The sequence below is a fragment of the Gossypium hirsutum genome, chromosome D03 (genome assembly GCF_007990345.1).
Source record: "Gossypium hirsutum isolate 1008001.06 chromosome D03, Gossypium_hirsutum_v2.1, whole genome shotgun sequence".
Lineage (NCBI taxonomy): Eukaryota > Viridiplantae > Streptophyta > Magnoliopsida > Malvales > Malvaceae > Gossypium > Gossypium hirsutum.
This window is the reverse complement of record NC_053439.1, coordinates 3983994-4001845: the sequence shown is the minus strand read 5'-3', so window position 1 is coordinate 4001845 and position 17852 is coordinate 3983994. Positions and strand designations below refer to the sequence as shown.

The 17852-nt window shown below is 34.0% G+C and overlaps 2 protein-coding genes across 2 annotated transcripts; one reads left to right on the top strand and one right to left on the bottom strand.

Moving 5' to 3' along the window:
• Positions 1–2213: 2213 nt before the first annotated feature.
• LOC107950906 (probable mannitol dehydrogenase) lies at positions 2214–5157 on the top strand. Its single transcript, XM_041089635.1, has 5 exons — positions 2214–2396; positions 3514–3627; positions 3864–4377; positions 4542–4695; positions 4780–5157. The coding sequence occupies exons 3-5, from the start codon at positions 3946–3948 to the stop codon at positions 4983–4985; spliced, it is 792 nt and encodes a 263-aa protein (XP_040945569.1). The 5' UTR covers positions 2214–2396; positions 3514–3627; positions 3864–3945; the 3' UTR covers positions 4986–5157.
• A 2507-nt stretch (positions 5158–7664) lies between these two features.
• Positions 7665–17627, bottom strand: LOC107950013 (probable rhamnogalacturonate lyase B). Its single transcript, XM_041089475.1, has 15 exons — positions 17572–17627; positions 16958–17021; positions 16738–16859; positions 16606–16644; positions 16198–16437; positions 15971–16112; positions 15719–15889; positions 15467–15628; positions 15051–15157; positions 14870–14960; positions 9247–9388; positions 9009–9165; positions 8771–8887; positions 8054–8180; positions 7665–7958 (listed from the first exon to the last, which is right to left on the bottom strand). Exons 1-15 carry the CDS (start codon positions 17625–17627, stop codon positions 7713–7715), a joined length of 1983 nt encoding a protein of 660 aa, XP_040945409.1. The 3' UTR covers positions 7665–7712.
• Positions 17628–17852: the final 225 nt, after the last annotated feature.

Below are 17852 nucleotides of genomic sequence, written 5' to 3'. Positions count from 1 at the left end.
ATATGTTACTTTTACAGCTTATCAGAATTTTTTATTGATGTTGTTTTGGATTAATTTGTGGATTGTTATGTATTGGTTGATTTATACTTTAAGACATGAGAGAGTCAAACATGATAAGTTGTTTTTCAGAAATAAATATTTTAGGTTGTCTCCCTGAAATAATAAATTATTTTGAAATTTGAAATTGCAAGTTTGACATCAAAATCATAATTTTTTGTGAGCTTTTGAGCCTATAGATCATATATTTTATTTCGTGCTCATTTTATTTTTGGTTGTGAGTATGTCAACTTGATTTGTTATTCTAGAACTTGCTTTGATTATGCATATTGAGACCACATTATTGATTTGATATACTGAGATGATAAAGGAACTTAGGATTTAACTCACTTAACCTGTAAAAAGCTTACCCATTGAATTAACCCTTAGTAAACCTCGTTAATCCTAACACATTTTTTCCTAATCCGATAATGTTAACCCATAACTCATATTTATGTTGTAAAATTATCATTTTTATTGACTCCCTTTTTGTCTAGATTTGATTTGGTTAGTTGCTTAACTATGTTCCATTATTTGAATTGTTGAATTTTATTTTTTTTAAATCAATAAAAAATCAAAATAAAAAGGAGGAAAAAAGAAAAAATATAAAAATATATTTGATTGAACTTGAATAATTAGTTTCATATTCTGTTGAAAAGCTCAATTTCGTTTGTGATTATTCTTGTTGATGCAATTTCTTTTAATTTAGCAATTGATTTTTTTTTCTAGTTTGGTAATTCATGAACTCAATCTCGATTATAGCCAATTTTTCTGACCTTTTTCATACCCTTAATCTAAGCCCCATTACAACCATGTAAGACCTCTTGATTGGTGTGTCATCTCATTTTATAGTGGTGGAGATTTGATTTTCAAGCAAGCATATGGTAATAATATTTCTCGTTTGATTGTTGAGTGCATATAACTTGAACCTTAAACACCTTGAGTGCTTTGAGTGAACCTTAGTGAGGATGCCAATTCTTGTTGAGTTTGAGTTTCAAGTAATTATTGAGATAGGGGAGGTGCCAATTCTTGTTGAGTTTGAGTTTCAAGTAATTATTGAGATAGGGGAGGTGCATATGTTTTTATGTTTTAAAAATCGCTGCTTGGATTGCTTGTGTTCTTTAGTGTCATTTTGGTTGAATTTCCAATGTATGATTATCTATAGGTTGTCCTAAAACATGATTGGTGAAAACAATGAATAAAGAAAAGTTAACTTGAATGTGGGTTGGGGATTTTGTTTGAGGACAAGCAAATACTTAAGTGTGGGGATATTTGATAAATGCCAAAAGTAACATGTTTTAGCCTCATTCTTAATGCATTTTTGGATGATTATTCGATTTAAAATGGTGAATTTTATATTCCTAATCATTTAAATTCATATTTCAATAAATAGGAGAGCATTTGGAAGCAAAAGGTCAATTTTTTTTAACTCTTAAAGGTCATAAATTTTTTTTACCAACTTTTAAGGACCTAAAATTTTTTTTCTACAACTTTTAAAACCTTATTTTATTGTTTTGCCTAGGGCCTCAAAAATGTTAAGGACGAGCTTGGTTACCCCCTAGTAGTGACACATGTCTTAGATGCCTTAGGGAGAATGTTGACGAGTAGGGGAGAGCGAGAAGGACATTGGTTATCTAGACTATACATTGTGGACTAAGATGAGTGACGAGCACGTGTGTACTTGATAAAAAACTAGAGAACAGGCGAATCAGACAATGGTGAAAAGTGAAATCTCGAGTCAAACATTCGATCAAATTAAGGATCACTATATATATGATCTGTTGTATATTTTACAGATAAATTGTAACTTAAATATTATTCTGAAATTTTTTTGATTCATTCTTGGAACGAGAGTCCATAGATATAAATTGTGAAACCGAAATTTGTAAACAAATTTTATTAAATTGTCGTAATTACCATTAAAACATCCGTTGTAACAGCTTATGGTATTGGGAGAGAATCTACAATTAATTTATTGAGCATTAAATTGAAAGATATAAATGTTAACCTCAAATAGCAATTAATTTAATAAGCATTAAATTCAAAGATATAAATGTAGAATAAAAGTATTAACCTCAAATAACACTAAGCAATTAAGTATTCAGATTATAAATCCTATAAAATTCATAAATGATTAAACTTCATGAAAAGCTAAATATAAAGCCTGTTTTTAAGCTATAAAATTGAAGCTTTTGAGAAAGAAAGAAGACAAACAGATTCAAACTTTGAAGAATTTAATTCCAAAAATTAGAGATTCAAACAATGACAAGATTGCCAGAAGAAGTGCAGTCCAACAAGGCTTTTGGATGGGCAGCCAAAGATAGCTCTGGTGTTCTTTCTCCCTTCAATTTTTTCACAAGGTGTTTGTTATTTACTATATGTTATCTTTAAATCTGCGTTTCTTCTTCTAAAGGGTGTTTTTTTTAATGGTAAAATTCTATAAAATAATTTAGGTATTGTATATTTTTAGTGGATTTAGTCCGTTTATCCTAATTTAATAATTTTTAGAGAAAAGGTGTGATGATGTGATAGGATATTTTTTACACTCTTAAAAGTATAAAAGAAAAAAGAAAAAAAATGATCATATCGGTCAAATGTCAATATGTTTATGTAATATTAAAGTAGTTTTTATAAAATAAATCATTTCAAATTATTTGATTGAATTAATGGAAATGAATCTCTAATCTTGCAAAAAAATTCATTTTATTATCCCGAGGTCTGGTTGGCTCCTTTGGTATCACCACCGTGCATGCAGCCAACAACCAGACCGACCTAGCGTACTCTAATACTAGTTCTCAAAATTGGTGGCCATCACCAGCTCCTTTCTCTATCTTTGCAATTGAATGGCATTCTTTGTTTTCCCTATGACATTTGTGGCGGATGCCGGCGTTGATGGCTCGCCGGTGCCTTGTTTGGTGGTTGGGAGTTTGGTTGTTCTGGTGGGGCTCTTCCCATGATGGTGGGCTTCAATTTTCTGGATTTTTGTATTTTGTTCCTCATTGTGTCCTTTATTTGGGTCTTGGCATGTTATTGGATGTGACCCAGTATGCATATTCATGGTTGCATGTGCCGGTGCTCTTTAATATTGGGTCTTCATCTAAAGTTCATATTAACCAGCTGAAATGGAGGATCTTCTGTAGAAGAGATCATACACATTTACTCGACTTCTTTGAATAAATGATTAAAACTTCATTGTATGATAATGATCCCTCCAACATTTCAATTGTTTAAAAGAAGTGATGACACTTACTTTTTTCTTTAGGGTGTTCTCTTGGTGTTGATGTTGCTTTATTGGTTTTAGGATCTTTTTGTATTTCTTTTGATGAAATGAGTCTCGACTTTCAATGTGTCCAAAAAAAAATTATCAAATAATAGTAGAAGGACCAAATGTACTAAAACTACATAATACAAGGACCTTCGTTAAATTTTACCTTTTCTCTATTTGTTTGCTAAACAAAAATGATGCGAGATTTGCAGGGAAACAGGGGAAACAGATGTGACTTTCAAGGTGCTTTATTGTGGGATATGCCATTCAGATCTTCATATGGTTAAGAATGAATAGGGAAATTCCATTTATCCTCTTGTCTCCGGGTAACTCCAATTGTCTCCATTCATATCTTTCATGTTTATTCTACTGTCTATAAAAATTAATTCAAAATCGTATTGCTACTCTCGACAATATGATTTTAAAGTTTGGAGCTGTGTTCTCTCCCTGAAAATACAATGTCCCTTACCATTGTACCAGCACTTATTCCAACACTTGGTTCTGTTAACTCTTTTTTATCTTCGTACATTTTCGTTGCTAAGTTGCATTAGATTTTATGCAGGCATGAGATTGTTGGTGAAGTGACTGAAATTGGATGTAAGGTTCAAAAGTTCAAAGTTGGAGATAGAGTTGGAGTTGGCTGCATGGTTGGTTCATGCCATTCTTGCGACAATTGCATGAATAATCTTGAGAATTACTGTCCCAAAATGATATTCACCTATGGGACAAAATACTATGATGGAGCTGTTACACATGGGGGTTACTCCAACATTATGGTTGTCAATGAACACTTTGCCGTCAGCATTCCCGAGAACCTGCCTCTTGATGCTACTGCCCCTCTTCTTTGTGCCGGAATCACGGTGTATAGTCCGTTGAGATTCTATGGACTCGATAAGCCTGGTTTGCGTGTTGGTGTTGTTGGACTAGGAGGACTAGGCCACTTAGCTGTGAAATTTGCAAAGGCAATGGGAACCAATGTTACGGTGATCAGCACATCTCCTAGTAAGCAAAAGGAAGCATTGGAAAATCTCGGTGCCGATTCGTTTTTAGTCAGCCGAGACCAAGATCAGCTTCAGGTATGTATGGATTATAAAACCCGAGTCACTCTACGAAATTCACTTGAGACAACTTTAGTAAATTCTTCGTCAATACAATCGTGGGACGAACATGAATGAGGACATCTCAACCTCTGTCCTGTTTCTTTGTCATCGCTAGCCTTACATTCTTTTTGTATGTTTAGGCTGCCATTGGCACATTGTATGGAATCATTGATACGGTATCTGCCCAACATCCATTGTTGCCATTGCTTGGGCTGTTGAAATCTCATGGGAAGCTTGTGATTCTTGGTATTCCAGGGAAACCATTTGAGTTACAAGTATTTCCTTTGATTCAAGGTAATTTATATATCTTTAAATTTGAGTCGTGAAATGGTTAATTTCGATGTTAACGGTATAATTTGTGCATCACTAAATGGACAGGGAGGAAATTATTAGGAGGAAGCATGATTGGAGGAATGAAAGAAACTCAAGAAATGATTGATTTTGCAGCTGAGCACAACATAAAAACAGACATTGAAGTTATAGCTATGGACTATGTGAATACCGCCATGGATCGCCTTCTCAAAGGTGATGTTAAATACAGATTTGTCATTGACATTGGTAACACATTGAGGCCCTCCTCTTAAAGGTGTTCCCTTCCATTTAGATATAAAAACCATCGAGACCAGTCCCCGTAGTCTTAAATTCCGGTAGTTTTCATCTCCTTTACTATGTAATAAAATATGTTTGAGTACTTGAATTGTTTTAAAATTTTCATGTTCAGTTATGGATTGAGATAGCCTCTCTTTTTCTAGACATTTATGTGCATTAAAAGAATTCTTATGAACTTATTTCATAAGGTTAATTGTGATTAGAGATGAGCAAAATTTGGTTCAAACTGACTTAATCGATTTAACCAATGGCTTGCTTCAACCATCGAATTATGATGGTTAAGGTGGTTTTTGCAATGGTTAAAATAGGTTACATGAGCGTGTTATCCCAATTAGAGGGTTTGATTACCTAATCTTCTATTTTTGTCTAAATCAACTAAAAAATGCTCAAAACTTTATTTACCAAACACCTTATAATTTAATTCATAAAATTTATATTCAATATACAATTGAATGGTTGCTAAAATCATAGAAACCAAGGCTTGAATTACAATAATATTAAAATTAAAAAAAGAATTAAAAAGAAAAAGAGAACCATCTTAAATTGCACATCTGATAACATTAACTAATCGTTTAAATTATTAAGCCCTTCTAATCGAATACATATACAGGCTTGTCACTTCTTGTCTGAGTTAGATATATTGTGTTGTTCCCTTTAGGAAGTCTATATCCAGGTACTTCAATGCTGTACAATCCGTGAATCTTGTGCCTCGGTACGGCGTTATCGTAACCAATTCTTCTGGTTGTAAAATGAGGTCAACCGGAATTTGGATCGTTGAATCGAACTTTTAGATACCAATTTATGAACAAGTGGTTGAAATAGTGAAAGTAAGTGAAAAAGATATCTCCGATAAACTATGAATGGAAATGTGGGATGAGATTTATGTAACTCTACTTCTGGAAAGAAGCTGCTGCTATTGCCATTTGGAGAGTGTAGGTTCCACTATTGTTTACATCTTGGAGATTGTATTTGATTTGTCATGTTGTTGGTTGGATCCTATTGTTCATGATTTTCCTGTAATTGACAAAGGTAAAAAAACGGATTAGACAGTGGCGTAACATGGTATTAACCTTTCGGGGTTAATGATTTTTTTAAAAATAATTTAGGGTGTATAATTAATTTTCTTCTAAAATTTTGAGAAAACTAATGAAAATTTTCAAAAAATTTAAAACGCTTAATTAAATTTTTTAAAAATTTCAAAGACAAATTAATATTTTTAAATTTTTTTAAATTTGAGTCGTAAAATGGTTAATTTCGATATTAACGGTTTAATTTTGGCATCACAAAATGGACAGGGAGGAAATTTATAGGAGGAAGCATGATTAGAGGAATGAAAGAAACCCAAGAAATGATTGATTTCGCAGCTAACACAACATAAAAACAAACATTGAAGTTATAGCTATCAAGACTTTGATCGCCTTCTCAAAGGTGATGTTAAATATAGATTTGTCATTGACATTGGTAAAACGTTGAGGCCCACCTCTTAAAAGTTTTTCCCTTCCATTTAGATATAAAAGCTATCAAGATCAGTCCCTGTAATTTTAAATTTTCGTAATTTTTATCTCTTTTACCATGTGATAAATTTTGTTTGGGTACTTGAATTGTTTTAAAATTTTCATGTTCAATTCACCAAAAAAATTCATTTTCAGATCGAGATAGCCTCTCCTTTTCAAGACTTTTATGTGCATTAAAAAAAATCTTATGATAAAATAATTTCTTAATGTTAATCATGATTAGAGATGAATAAAAGTTTATTTAAATTGACTTAATTGATTTAACCAACGTCTTGGTTCAATCATCTCAATTATGATGGTTAGGTTGGTTTTTTTCTGTGTGCCTATTATCCATTATCAATTTTCATAACAAACTTAACCAACCAATGCTAAGTAGGTTTGTTGGTTGTTTTCAATTGTTTTAATTGAATTGTTTTTCCCTAATTGTGATCATTTCTATACTCAATCCTTGATCTCTTTATGAAAATTATAAACCTGTTTGGCAATTGATTGATAACTGATTACAGTGGCTAATTTGACCGGTTGATTGATTCTATTAACTGTTTATTTAAAAGTATTTGGTAAAACTTAATTAATAACTGAAAGTTGATATGTAAAATGACAAACAAGGGTATGACACAATTTATTGTTAAGTATTTATTTGTTTATAATACTTTAGTCTGGTGAAATTATTGAAATAAAACACTATTACCGAAGAATTGACATATCCATTATGAAAATTAATTAGGGAATATTTTTGAAAATTTAAATAAACAAATTTCTTAAATTCCTTATTTGCACAAGTATTTTTTTTATTTAAATAAACATTCATTATGGAAATTAATTAGTGAATAATTTTTTAGATATGTCATTTCACATATGTTATTCCCAATCAGTTGTGAAAAAAATTGTCTATCCCTGCGTTTTTTATTTTAAAGGTTTTAGCTCAAAAATCTCTTACAAACCTCTATTCATCATACACTACAATTAGAGGTTTTGAGTATCAAATTCTCAATTCTGTCCAAATCAATTTAAAAAAGCTCAAAACTCTGTTTACCAAACACCCCATAATTTAATTCATAAAATTAATATTCGATATACAATTGAATATTGCCAAAGTAATAGAAATCAAGGCTTGAATTACAATCATATTACCATCTAAAAAAGAATTTTAAAAAACAAAGAACAAATCACATTTGATACCATTAATTAATTGTTTAAACTATTAGGCCCTTCTAACCGAATGTAATCATACATAACAGCTTCAAAAGAGTTGTCACTTCTTGTCTGAGTAAGATATATTGTGTTGCTCCCTTTACGAAATCTATATCCAGGTACTTCAATGCTGTACAATCTATACAATCCATGAATCCCGTGCCTTGGTACGGCGTTGTCGTAACCGATTCTTTTGGTTGTAAAATGAGGTCGATCGGAATTTGGATCGTTGAATTGAACCTGTAAATGCCAATTCGTGAATAAGTGGATGAAATAGTGAAATTAAGTGAAAAAGATATCTCACATGATAGAAATGTGAGAAGAGATTTATGTACCTCTACTTCTGCAAAAGAAGCTGCTGCTATTGCCATTTGGAGAGTGTAGGTTCCTCTATTGTTTACATCTTGGAGATTGTATTTGATTTGCCATGTTGTTGGTCGGCACCTATCGTCCCCGATTTTCCTGTAATTTATAAGGATCCAAAAACGGATTAGACAATGGTCTAATATAGCATTAAGTTGTGGGGTTAAGAATTAAAAAAAAACAATTTAGGGAGTTTAATTAATTTTCTCTTAAATTTTGAGAAAAACTAATGAGAATTTTCAAAAATTTTAAAAGGTTTAATTAAAAATTTCAAAGTTTCCAAAGTCAAATTAAAATTTTCAAAATTTTTGAAGGGCTCTTAAGTTACATCCCTAAGATTAAACTTGTCAATTCTAATTTGAACTTAAAAAGTTTAGTCAATTAATTTGAATCCAAACTTAATCTAATCCAATTTTATTATAAAAGTCTACACCTTAAACTTGATTAGCGCAAACTTAAAAATAATCCAAATGAAAAATAGTTAGAACAAATAACTTAAAATAATCTAAATTCTAGATAATTCGACCTAAAAACTCGATTAGAATTCAAACTTGAAATAATTCGTAAATTCTAAAATTCAAATTAATCTAATACAAATTCATCCTATCCAAAATTAAATCCAATGTCTAAATCAACCATGAAAAACATTCAAAGATGTTGATGAAATTAGTGAGTTAAAAAAAGGGCACCTTGGAACATGAGCAAAGAACCAATCCTTTGAATAGTTGCTTGTACCCACAGTGTAGACAAGGTCACTATCACGATAAATATCCGAGTATCGGTCCCACAATCCATATTGCCTGAATCTGTTCATTGTAATAATAACATTAAATAGTAAGTTAATGAAAAATTGAAAATTCATGTTGAAATCTTAAGCAAAAAAAGGATTCGAATCTTGACCATGGTGTTAAGACATAAAGAGCTTACTTGTCTGCACCATCATTGGTAATTGAATTGACATATTGTGGGTATGGTTCAGGTATGAAGAACTCGGCCGCTGTCCTGTCTGGAATCCCAATTTCCCACAATGTTGGTCCATTTCTTGGTGGATCATATATAAGTGTATCCAATTCGATCTTATTTCCTGGTATTCAAATATTTGTTCAAGGAATTAATTTATAATGAAAGCTATAATTGAAAGAGATCAATAATATATGAAATTAACCTGGTAGGATAGTGATATCGAGATCTAATTTGTAGCTTCCAATGAAACCATGGGCCCAAGCATACAAATTATACACCCCTGGTCGAACATTTTTTATGTTGAAACGACCAATCTCGTCGGTTTGGGTCCAAAATTGGTAGCCCTGTAAACAAAACAATAACATGATAAAATCAGTTGAGTCTTCATATTTATTAGAATATATCTCATACCTTGCTCATACCTTTCCCATACCTACCCATACCTTGGAAAGGTCAAAGTTATGGGCACCAAATATTTATTTAGTGTTGGGCATGGGATAATAGCAATTTTTGGTCCCTAAGTGAATAGGGACTTTGCAAGGTGGCCCTTGAATCTCAACTATAAATAGGCCAACCATTGCTCATTCTCATTATCTCACATTTGCCATTCTCTACTTAAGGCATTGTTCTCTCTCCCTATTTGTAAAGTTTCACTTGTATTTTGGAGTGAAATATATTTGGTAGTGCCCGAGGACGTAGGCAAGATTTGCCGAACCTCGTTAAAATTTTGGTGTTCTTTACTATTTAATGTTCATATTTTGTGAGTGTGATTGTAGTGATTTATTGTGCTATTAAATTACGATAGAGGGATATTCTGGCTAGGAAAGACTTGGTACTTAAGTGATCCTCGTGATTCACCTCTCTTTCCTGGGAATTGAACTTAATGTGATTTTTTAGTACAATAATTTTACTCTTTCACATGCTTCCGCGCAACAATTGGTATCAGAGCCAGGTTCGTACTTGGGGAATACGACCGTTTACGGTACTATTCACGTATACGGTACTATTCACGTATACGATACTATTCACGTATATGGCACTATTCATGTATACGGTATTGTTCACGTATACAGTAGTTGGGATTGAGGAGAAAAATGGCAGCAGCATCATCATCAGCAAGGACTACTGTGACAAATGCAAAATTTGAAGTAGAGAAATTTGACGGTACCAATAATTTTGGTATGTGGCAATGTGAGATCCTGGATGTCTTATGTCAGCAAGAGCTAGATATAGCCCTTGAAGAAAAACCTGACAAGATGGATGACAAGGAGTGGGCCAAGATCAATAGACAGGCGTGTGGTACAATCCGCCTATGTTTGGCCAAAGAGCAGAAGTACTCTGTCATGAGGGAGACATCAGCGAAGAAGTTATGGGATACACTGGAAGAAAAGTTTCTAACGAAAAGTCTTGAAAATAGGCTTTATATGAAAAAGAAACTTTATCGATTCACGTATGCACCCGGTATGTCGATAAATGACCATGTGAACTCATTCAATAAAATTTTAGCAGACTTGCTAAATTTGGATGAGAAATTTGAAGATGAAGACAAGGCATTATTGTTGTTGAATTCCCTTCCTGATGAATATGATCATCTTACCACCACATTGCTTCATGGGAAGGACACGATCACATTTGATGCAGTCTGTAGTGCGTTGTATAGATCTGAGACTCGAAAGAAAGATAAAAGAGATCACAGAGATACAACCGCAGAAGTCTTAACAGTAAGAGGTCGTTCACACAGCAGCAAATCTGGTAGAAGGGGAAAGTCCAAAGGGAGACCCGCCAAAGATGAATGTGCCTTTTGCCGTGAAAAAGGGCATTGGAAAAAGAATTGTCCTAAGCTACAAAAGGGCAAGGCTATTTCTAATGCATGTGTAGCGGAGCATGATGAGGAGTCAGACTTTAGCTTGGTTGGCATGGCAATGGCATGTCAAACGGATGAGTGGATTTTGGATTTAGGATGTACTTACCATATGTGTCCTAATAAGGACTGGTTTTCTAGTCTTAAAGAGCTAGAAGGTGGACTTGTTCTTATGGGCAATGATAGTGCTTGTAAGACAATGGGAGTGGGTACAGTCCAATTGAAGAATCACGACGGCTCAATCCAAGTCTTGACAGATGTTCGCTACGTACCTAGCCTGAAGAAAAATCTCATCTCATTAGGTGCCCTAGAATCTAAAAGGCTCACAATCACTTTGAGAGATGGATTACTAAAAGTAGTAGCTGGGCAACTGACAGTGATGAAAGGCACAAGAAGAAATAACTTGTATTTTTTAAATGTAAGTACAGTTATTGGATCAACATCAACAGTTTCTACAAAAGATGTAGATTCAGAGGCTACCAGATTATGGCATATGCGATTGGGACATGCTGGTGAAAAAGCTTTGCAGACATTGGTGAAGTAAGGGTTATTGAAAGGTGCAAATTCTTGCAAAATGGAATTCTGTGAACATTGTGTTCTAGGCAAGCAGAAGCTGGTAAAATTTGGTCCAGCAATTCACAATACGAAAGGAATTCTGGACTACGTTCACAGTGATGTGTGGGGACCTACCAAAGTAGCTTCTTTGGGAGGTATGCACTATTTTGTTACTTTTGTTGATGATTATTCAAGAAAAGTATGGGTGTATCTAATGAAAAGAAAAAGTGAAGTTTTGGATGCATTTCTAAAATGGAAGAAGATGGTGGAGACTCAGACTGGTCGAAAGGTCAAACGACATCGATCAGATAATGGTACTGAGTACAAAAACGATCAATTTCTACAAGTATGCCAAGATGAGGGCATTGTGCGACACTTCACTGTTCGGGATACACCACAGCAAAATGGGGTGGCAGAACGAATGAATCGAACTATACTGGAGAAAGTTCGATGTATGTTGTCCAATGCTGGATTGGGCAAAGAATTTTGGGCTGAGGCAGTTACATATGCGTGCCATCTAATTAACTGTTTGCCATCAGCTGCAATAAATGGAAAAACTTCTATGGAGATGTGGACTGGTAAATCTGCTACTGATTATGATTCTTTGCATGTATTTGGTTCTACTACATATTATCATGTAAAAGAATCTAAGTTAGGCCCAAGAGCAAAGAAAGCATTATTCTTGGGTATAACTGATGGAGTAAAAGGATATCGTCTCTGGTGTCTTGATACAAGGAAGATTGTTTTCAGTAGAGATGTGACTTTTGATGAAACAACCATGTTAAAGTACAAGGATTCACAAAAGGATGGCAAAACTAGTAGTACTTTGCAGCAGGTGGAGCTTGAAAAGGTTAACGATGATCCAGCTAATATTGAAGGGACAAATGATGAAGAGGTTCCTACCCAAGAACCTCTACAGCAACAAGATTCAATTGCATATAGGAGGCCAAGAAGAGAGATTCGTAAGCCTACTCGCTTTGATGATATAGTGGCCTATGCACTTCCAATTGCAGATGATGATGTTCCTTCTACTTACACAAAAGCAATAAGTAACCCTGATGGTGTAAAGTGGAAGCAAGCAATGAATGAAGAAATGCAGTCTCTTCATAAAAATAAGACCTGGGAGTTGGTGACACTACCCAAGGGAAAGAAGGCAATTGGATGCAAATGGGTATATGCAAAGAAGGAAGGATTTCCTGATAAAAATGAAATTCGATACAAGGCTAGATTAGTAGCAAAGGGTTACGCTCAGAAAGAAGGAATAGACTACAATGAAGTGTTTTCTCCAGTTGTGAAGCATTCGTCTATTCGGATTTTGCTAGCCTTGGTTGCGCAATATGATCTTGAACTAGTTCAGCTTGATGTGAAGACCGCATTTTTACACGGTGATTTGGAAGAGGAAATCTATATGACTCAGCCAGATGGATTCAAGGTTGCTGGAAAAGAAAATTGGGTTTGCAAACTAACAAAGTCGCTTTATGGATTGAAGCAATCTCCGAGGCAGTGGTACAAGCGATTTGATCAGTTCATGAAAGGGTAAAGGTACACAAGAAGTAAATTTGATCATTGCGTGTATTTTCAGAAGCTACAAGAAGGAACTTTCATATACTTGCTCTTATATGTTGATGATATGCTAATAGCATCTAAGAGCAAAGCTGAGATTGAAAGATTGAAGACTCAACTCAATCTCGAGTTTGAGATGAAAGATCTAGGAGAAGCTAAAAAGATTCTCGGCATGGAAATATGGAGAGATAGAGCTCATGATAGAGTTAGCTTGTCTCAGAAGCAGTATTTGAAAAAGGTACTACAGCAGTTTGGCATGAATGAGTAGACAAAACCTGTAAGTACCCCGTTGGCTTCTCATTTCAAGCTTTCTGCACAACTATCTCCTTCGACGAATACGGAACGAGAATACATGTTGCAAGTTCCGTATTCTAATGCAGTGGGTAGCTTGGTGTATGCAATGGTGTGTACAAGACCCGACATTTCACAGGCAGTTAGTATAGTGAGCAGGTATATGCATAATCCTGGAAAAGGACATTGGCAAGCTGTGAAATGGATTCTACGGTATATTCAGAAGACCGTAGATGTTGGATTACTGTTCAAGCAGGATAATACACTTGGTAAAGGTGTTATTGGGTACGTTGATTTTGACTATGCCGGTGATTTGGACAAGCGAAGATCAACCACCGGTTATGTGTTTACACTTGCTGGAGGACCAATAAGTTGGAAGTCTACACTACAGTCTACAGTTGCGTTGTCAACCACAGAAGCCGAGTACATGGCTGTAACAGAGGCTGTAAAGGAGGCTATTTGGTTACAAGGTATGGCTAAAACCTTGGGGTTGGTTCAGGAGCATATTAACGTGTATTGTGATAGTCAAAGTGCTATTCATTTAGCAAAGAATCAAGTCTATCATGCACGTACAAAACATATCGACGTACGATTCCATTTTGTGCGGGAAATTATTGAAGAGGGGAAAATTTGTCTTCAGAAGATCAAGACTGTAGATAATCCCGCAGATATGATGACCAAGGTGGTAACAGCAACCAAGTTCGAACATTGTTTGAACTTGATCAATATCCTGCAAGTTTAACAGTCGAAGAAGGCACTATCAAGTATTGTTGTCAAAGGCAAAAAGAATTGTGTGAAGATAAGATTATCCTAATCAAATCTTCAAGGTGGAGATTATTAGAATATATCCCATACCTTGCCCATACCTTTCCCATACCTACCCATACCTTGGAAAGGTCAAAGTTATGGGCACCAAATATTTATTTAGTGTTGGGCATGGGATAATAGCAATTTTTGGTCCTTAAGTGAATAGGGACTTTGCAAGGTGGCCCTTGAATCTCAACTATAAATAGGCCAACCATTGCTCATTCTCATCATCCCACATTTGCCATTCTCTACTTAAGGCATTGTTCTCTCTCCCTATTTGTAAAGTTTCACTTGTATTTTGGAGTGAAATATATTTGGTAGTGCCCGAGGACGTAGGCAAGATTTGCCGAACCTCGTTAAAATTTTGGTGTTCTTTACTATTTAATGTTCATATTTTGTGAGTGTGATTGTAGTGATTTATTGTGCTATTAAATTACGATAGAGGGATATTCTGGCTAGGAAAGACTTGGTACTTAAGTGATCCTCGTGATTCACCTCTCTTTCCTGGGAATTGAACTTAGTGTGATTTTTTAGTACAATAATTTTACTCTTTCACACGCTTCCGCGCAACAATATTAAAGTAACGTTTCAATCAAGTCTTTTTGCGAGTCTAGCTATCGGTTTATATTTGACATAAGCTGGTAGACTAACTAAAGGACCTGACTAGAACAATACTTTAATTTGAGGGTGTACTTGGAAAGTTTTTAAATTTAGGGACTAATATGCAAAATTTGTTCATAATATTAACCTTTCCTTCTTTTTGCCATGAATCAGCTTCTCCAGGGGGGGCCAACCCAACAAAGGCAGATTTTGCCTGCATTAATTGCTTATCCATGTACCTAAACACCAAGAAAATTAAAGTAAAGACAAGCTTCATGCAATACTAAATTGAATTAGATGAAGAAATAAAGGGCTAACGAAACAAATACCGGTCTTGCACTAGCAGTTGTCCATTAACTTGTCCTCGTTGTTGAGAGTGAGGAAAATCTTCTGATTGAGTGAAATTGTAAGGCCAACTTTCAATTTCTTCACTCAACTAATAGTAAAAAATAAAAAAAAATAAAAAATTAAGAGTTTAAATCGTTATTATAATTAAATATGGGAAAATTTTGGTATTGGTCCCTCTACTATGCTCATATTTGGTATAATTTGTGATTTGATTTAGTATAATTTGGTTTCTATAATAAAACATCATTAATTAAAGTATTAACTATTTTGACTGACTAATGAGAATATAAAAATAGAAAAACCAAAAATAGAGGAACCAAAACTAAAATTTAACTATTTAATATGTTGAAGAGAAAAAAAAAACAGGGACTGAAATTAAAATAGCGATAAAAAAAACCTGTCTTTTAGCATCATTCCACAGGATCTTTCGGTGATCATCGTCCTTTGAAGAAGCAGAATTAAGATAGATCAAAACCGGACCAAAAACTTTTTTCCAAGCCTCTCCTTCCTTATAGAATGTGTTGATTTCGGTTCCGGTATAATGCGTACTAACAAACATCTAAATCATGAAATTAAATCGAATCAAATCGATTTTATGACAAACATTATAAAAAGTAAAAGTTTGTATTAGGCTTATAAATAGAATTACCGAAAGAGCAGTCGGACCGACATGAGAAGTAAGGTCCTGTTTATGCGGACCGCCGGTTCGAAACTCATTACTAGGGGTCATTATCCAAAAACCGACGGAATCGTGATCCGATATCCAACCGTTAAGCTTGTTATCTTTATTCTCAGTAGAATATTGGTACTTATCGTCAACCTGTCATTTTTAAGGCACTTAGTTAGAACATTATTTTGCATGCGATTTAATTGTTTTAAAAGGCTCTAAGAAAATTATTACCTCTCCTTTAAGTTTTGGATTTGATGGATTTGTCAGTAAAACTGCTTCTTTGAAGTCAAGAGGCTTACTATGACCTTTGACCCGATCTTCGCTTCGAGGCATGACTCGTTGTATCGTGTCCGATAACGCCATGAATCGGAACCTAATTCAAAAAATAAAAAAATGTCACATACACGTGTACCATATATATATATATATAGTTGTTATCAAGGTTTCATGTATTTTACTTGTCTTCCTTGAGCTTGAAAGCAATCCTTATTTGGTACATATGAGCTTTCGGAAAATCTTCCTGGCGCTCGAAAATGCCGTACATGTAGACCCCCGAGATGCCGCGCCGGACTATGTACCTTTTTTGTATGTTCAAGGGAATTGTCTTTCCATGGTTTTTAGAATTCCATGTTTTGGTAAAGGAAAGCTCTACAATGTCATTAGTTTGTGTTATGACCTCAACGTGTTTGGTTTCTAGTCTGTATGAAACATTAAACAGTTAAAACGAGGGTTAATTCCACATGACAATATCAAATTATAGTTAAGATTTTAAATTAGTTCCTAAAGCAATAAAATGTTTTAATTTCTAAATGAGGATAGAGTATGTAAAAAAAATTAAGAAAATTATTTGGGGTTTAAGAACTTACTTGTCATAGGAATTACCATCCCACACAATGTCCCAGTACCTAAAACATAAAATGTAAGTAATGGAAACAATAAAACAACAACGATAATATTAACTTGCGACCGTTATTTAAAACTCGAGAAAATTTGAATACCCTCTATTAGAATTGTGGTTTCTCCTTTCAAGTACATTTTGCATCTTTTTATATTTAATTCCTATCAAGTAACCAGATGGATTCTCGATAGTGACTTCAACAAGTCCATTATCAATAACCACCTAAAAATAAAAAAAATAAAAAAAGTTAATCATAATAATGAATAAAACAAAAAAAACAAAAACAAATTATAAGAACAGTGTAAGAATATGAATCTTACTAGGCGATCACTTATGTGTAAACGGACATCATTAGTGTTAATGTGGTTGTCCTTTAGGAATTTTCTGCAATTAATCAAACATAATAATAATTTTTAAGTATATGAACAATTCTAAAAAAGGAAAAAGGAATCGAAACGTTGAACTTTAAATTGTTGTTGGAAAAGTATGACTAATGTATGCTATAATTCTCCAGCTCTTTTATTTTACTTAAACTATTATGACGTTTCAAATGTCTTTATTAATATCTACACTTGAATTTGATTTCATCGGTTAAAGACGTCATAAATAACACTAGAAAAATAATTTGTATTAAAAGAAATTGTCAAAGGGATCGGATGTGGAACTGTTGAGATACCAACTCTATTGCCAAGTTATGGTGGTAACCGATAAGAATTTAATCTTGCCTTTGTGGTATAGATTAAGTGTGAAAAAGGCTATGATGTCCCTAAACCTATAGCCCGAAAATTCAGTACTTTGTGAAACAGACGAGAAAACAGCGATTTGGATTAAACCCAAAGTCGAGCAGGAGGCAAAACTCAAACTCGAACCCGAAACAGAAAGTGAAAATGTATGGGTGGGGGTGGGGGCTGGGGAGAAGAGATTAAGGAAGAACCTGGCATGGATTTCAGTAGAGAAAACAGAGAGAAACAGTGATAATTGAATCACCATTACCATCCACAAAACAAGTTTTCTTCTCCAATGGCTCATGTTTACCACCTTCTTATTTACCTTCAATGAATTAATCCAACTGTACAACCACAAAATAAAAACATGCAAACCATGAAGACGAAGATTCCATTATATATCATTTGTAAACGAAAACTAGTTAAGGAAATAACGCTTTACCAGAGTCAGCATAAAACGAAAAACAAATCAATGAATTCTAATATCTGT

Coding starts and splice junctions, on each gene's coding strand:
- LOC107950906 (XM_041089635.1), top strand. CDS start 3,946: ATGGTTGGTTCATGCCATTCTTGCGACAATTGCATGAATAATCTTGAG. Junction 4,378..4,541: donor GAGACCAAGATCAGCTTCAG/GTATGTATGGAT, acceptor TTGTATGTTTAG/GCTGCCATTGGCACATTGTA. Junction 4,696..4,779: donor AGTATTTCCTTTGATTCAAG/GTAATTTATATA, acceptor CTAAATGGACAG/GGAGGAAATTATTAGGAGGA.
- LOC107950013 (XM_041089475.1), bottom strand. CDS start 17,627: ATGGTGATTCAATTATCACTGTTTCTCTCTGTTTTCTCTACTGAAATC. Junction 16,113..16,197: donor TTCAAGCTCAAGGAAGACAA/GTAAAATACATG, acceptor TTTTTGAATTAG/GTTCCGATTCATGGCGTTAT. Junction 8,181..8,770: donor TTCTTTGCTCATGTTCCAAG/GTGCCCTTTTTT, acceptor TATAAATTACAG/GAAAATCGGGGACGATAGGT.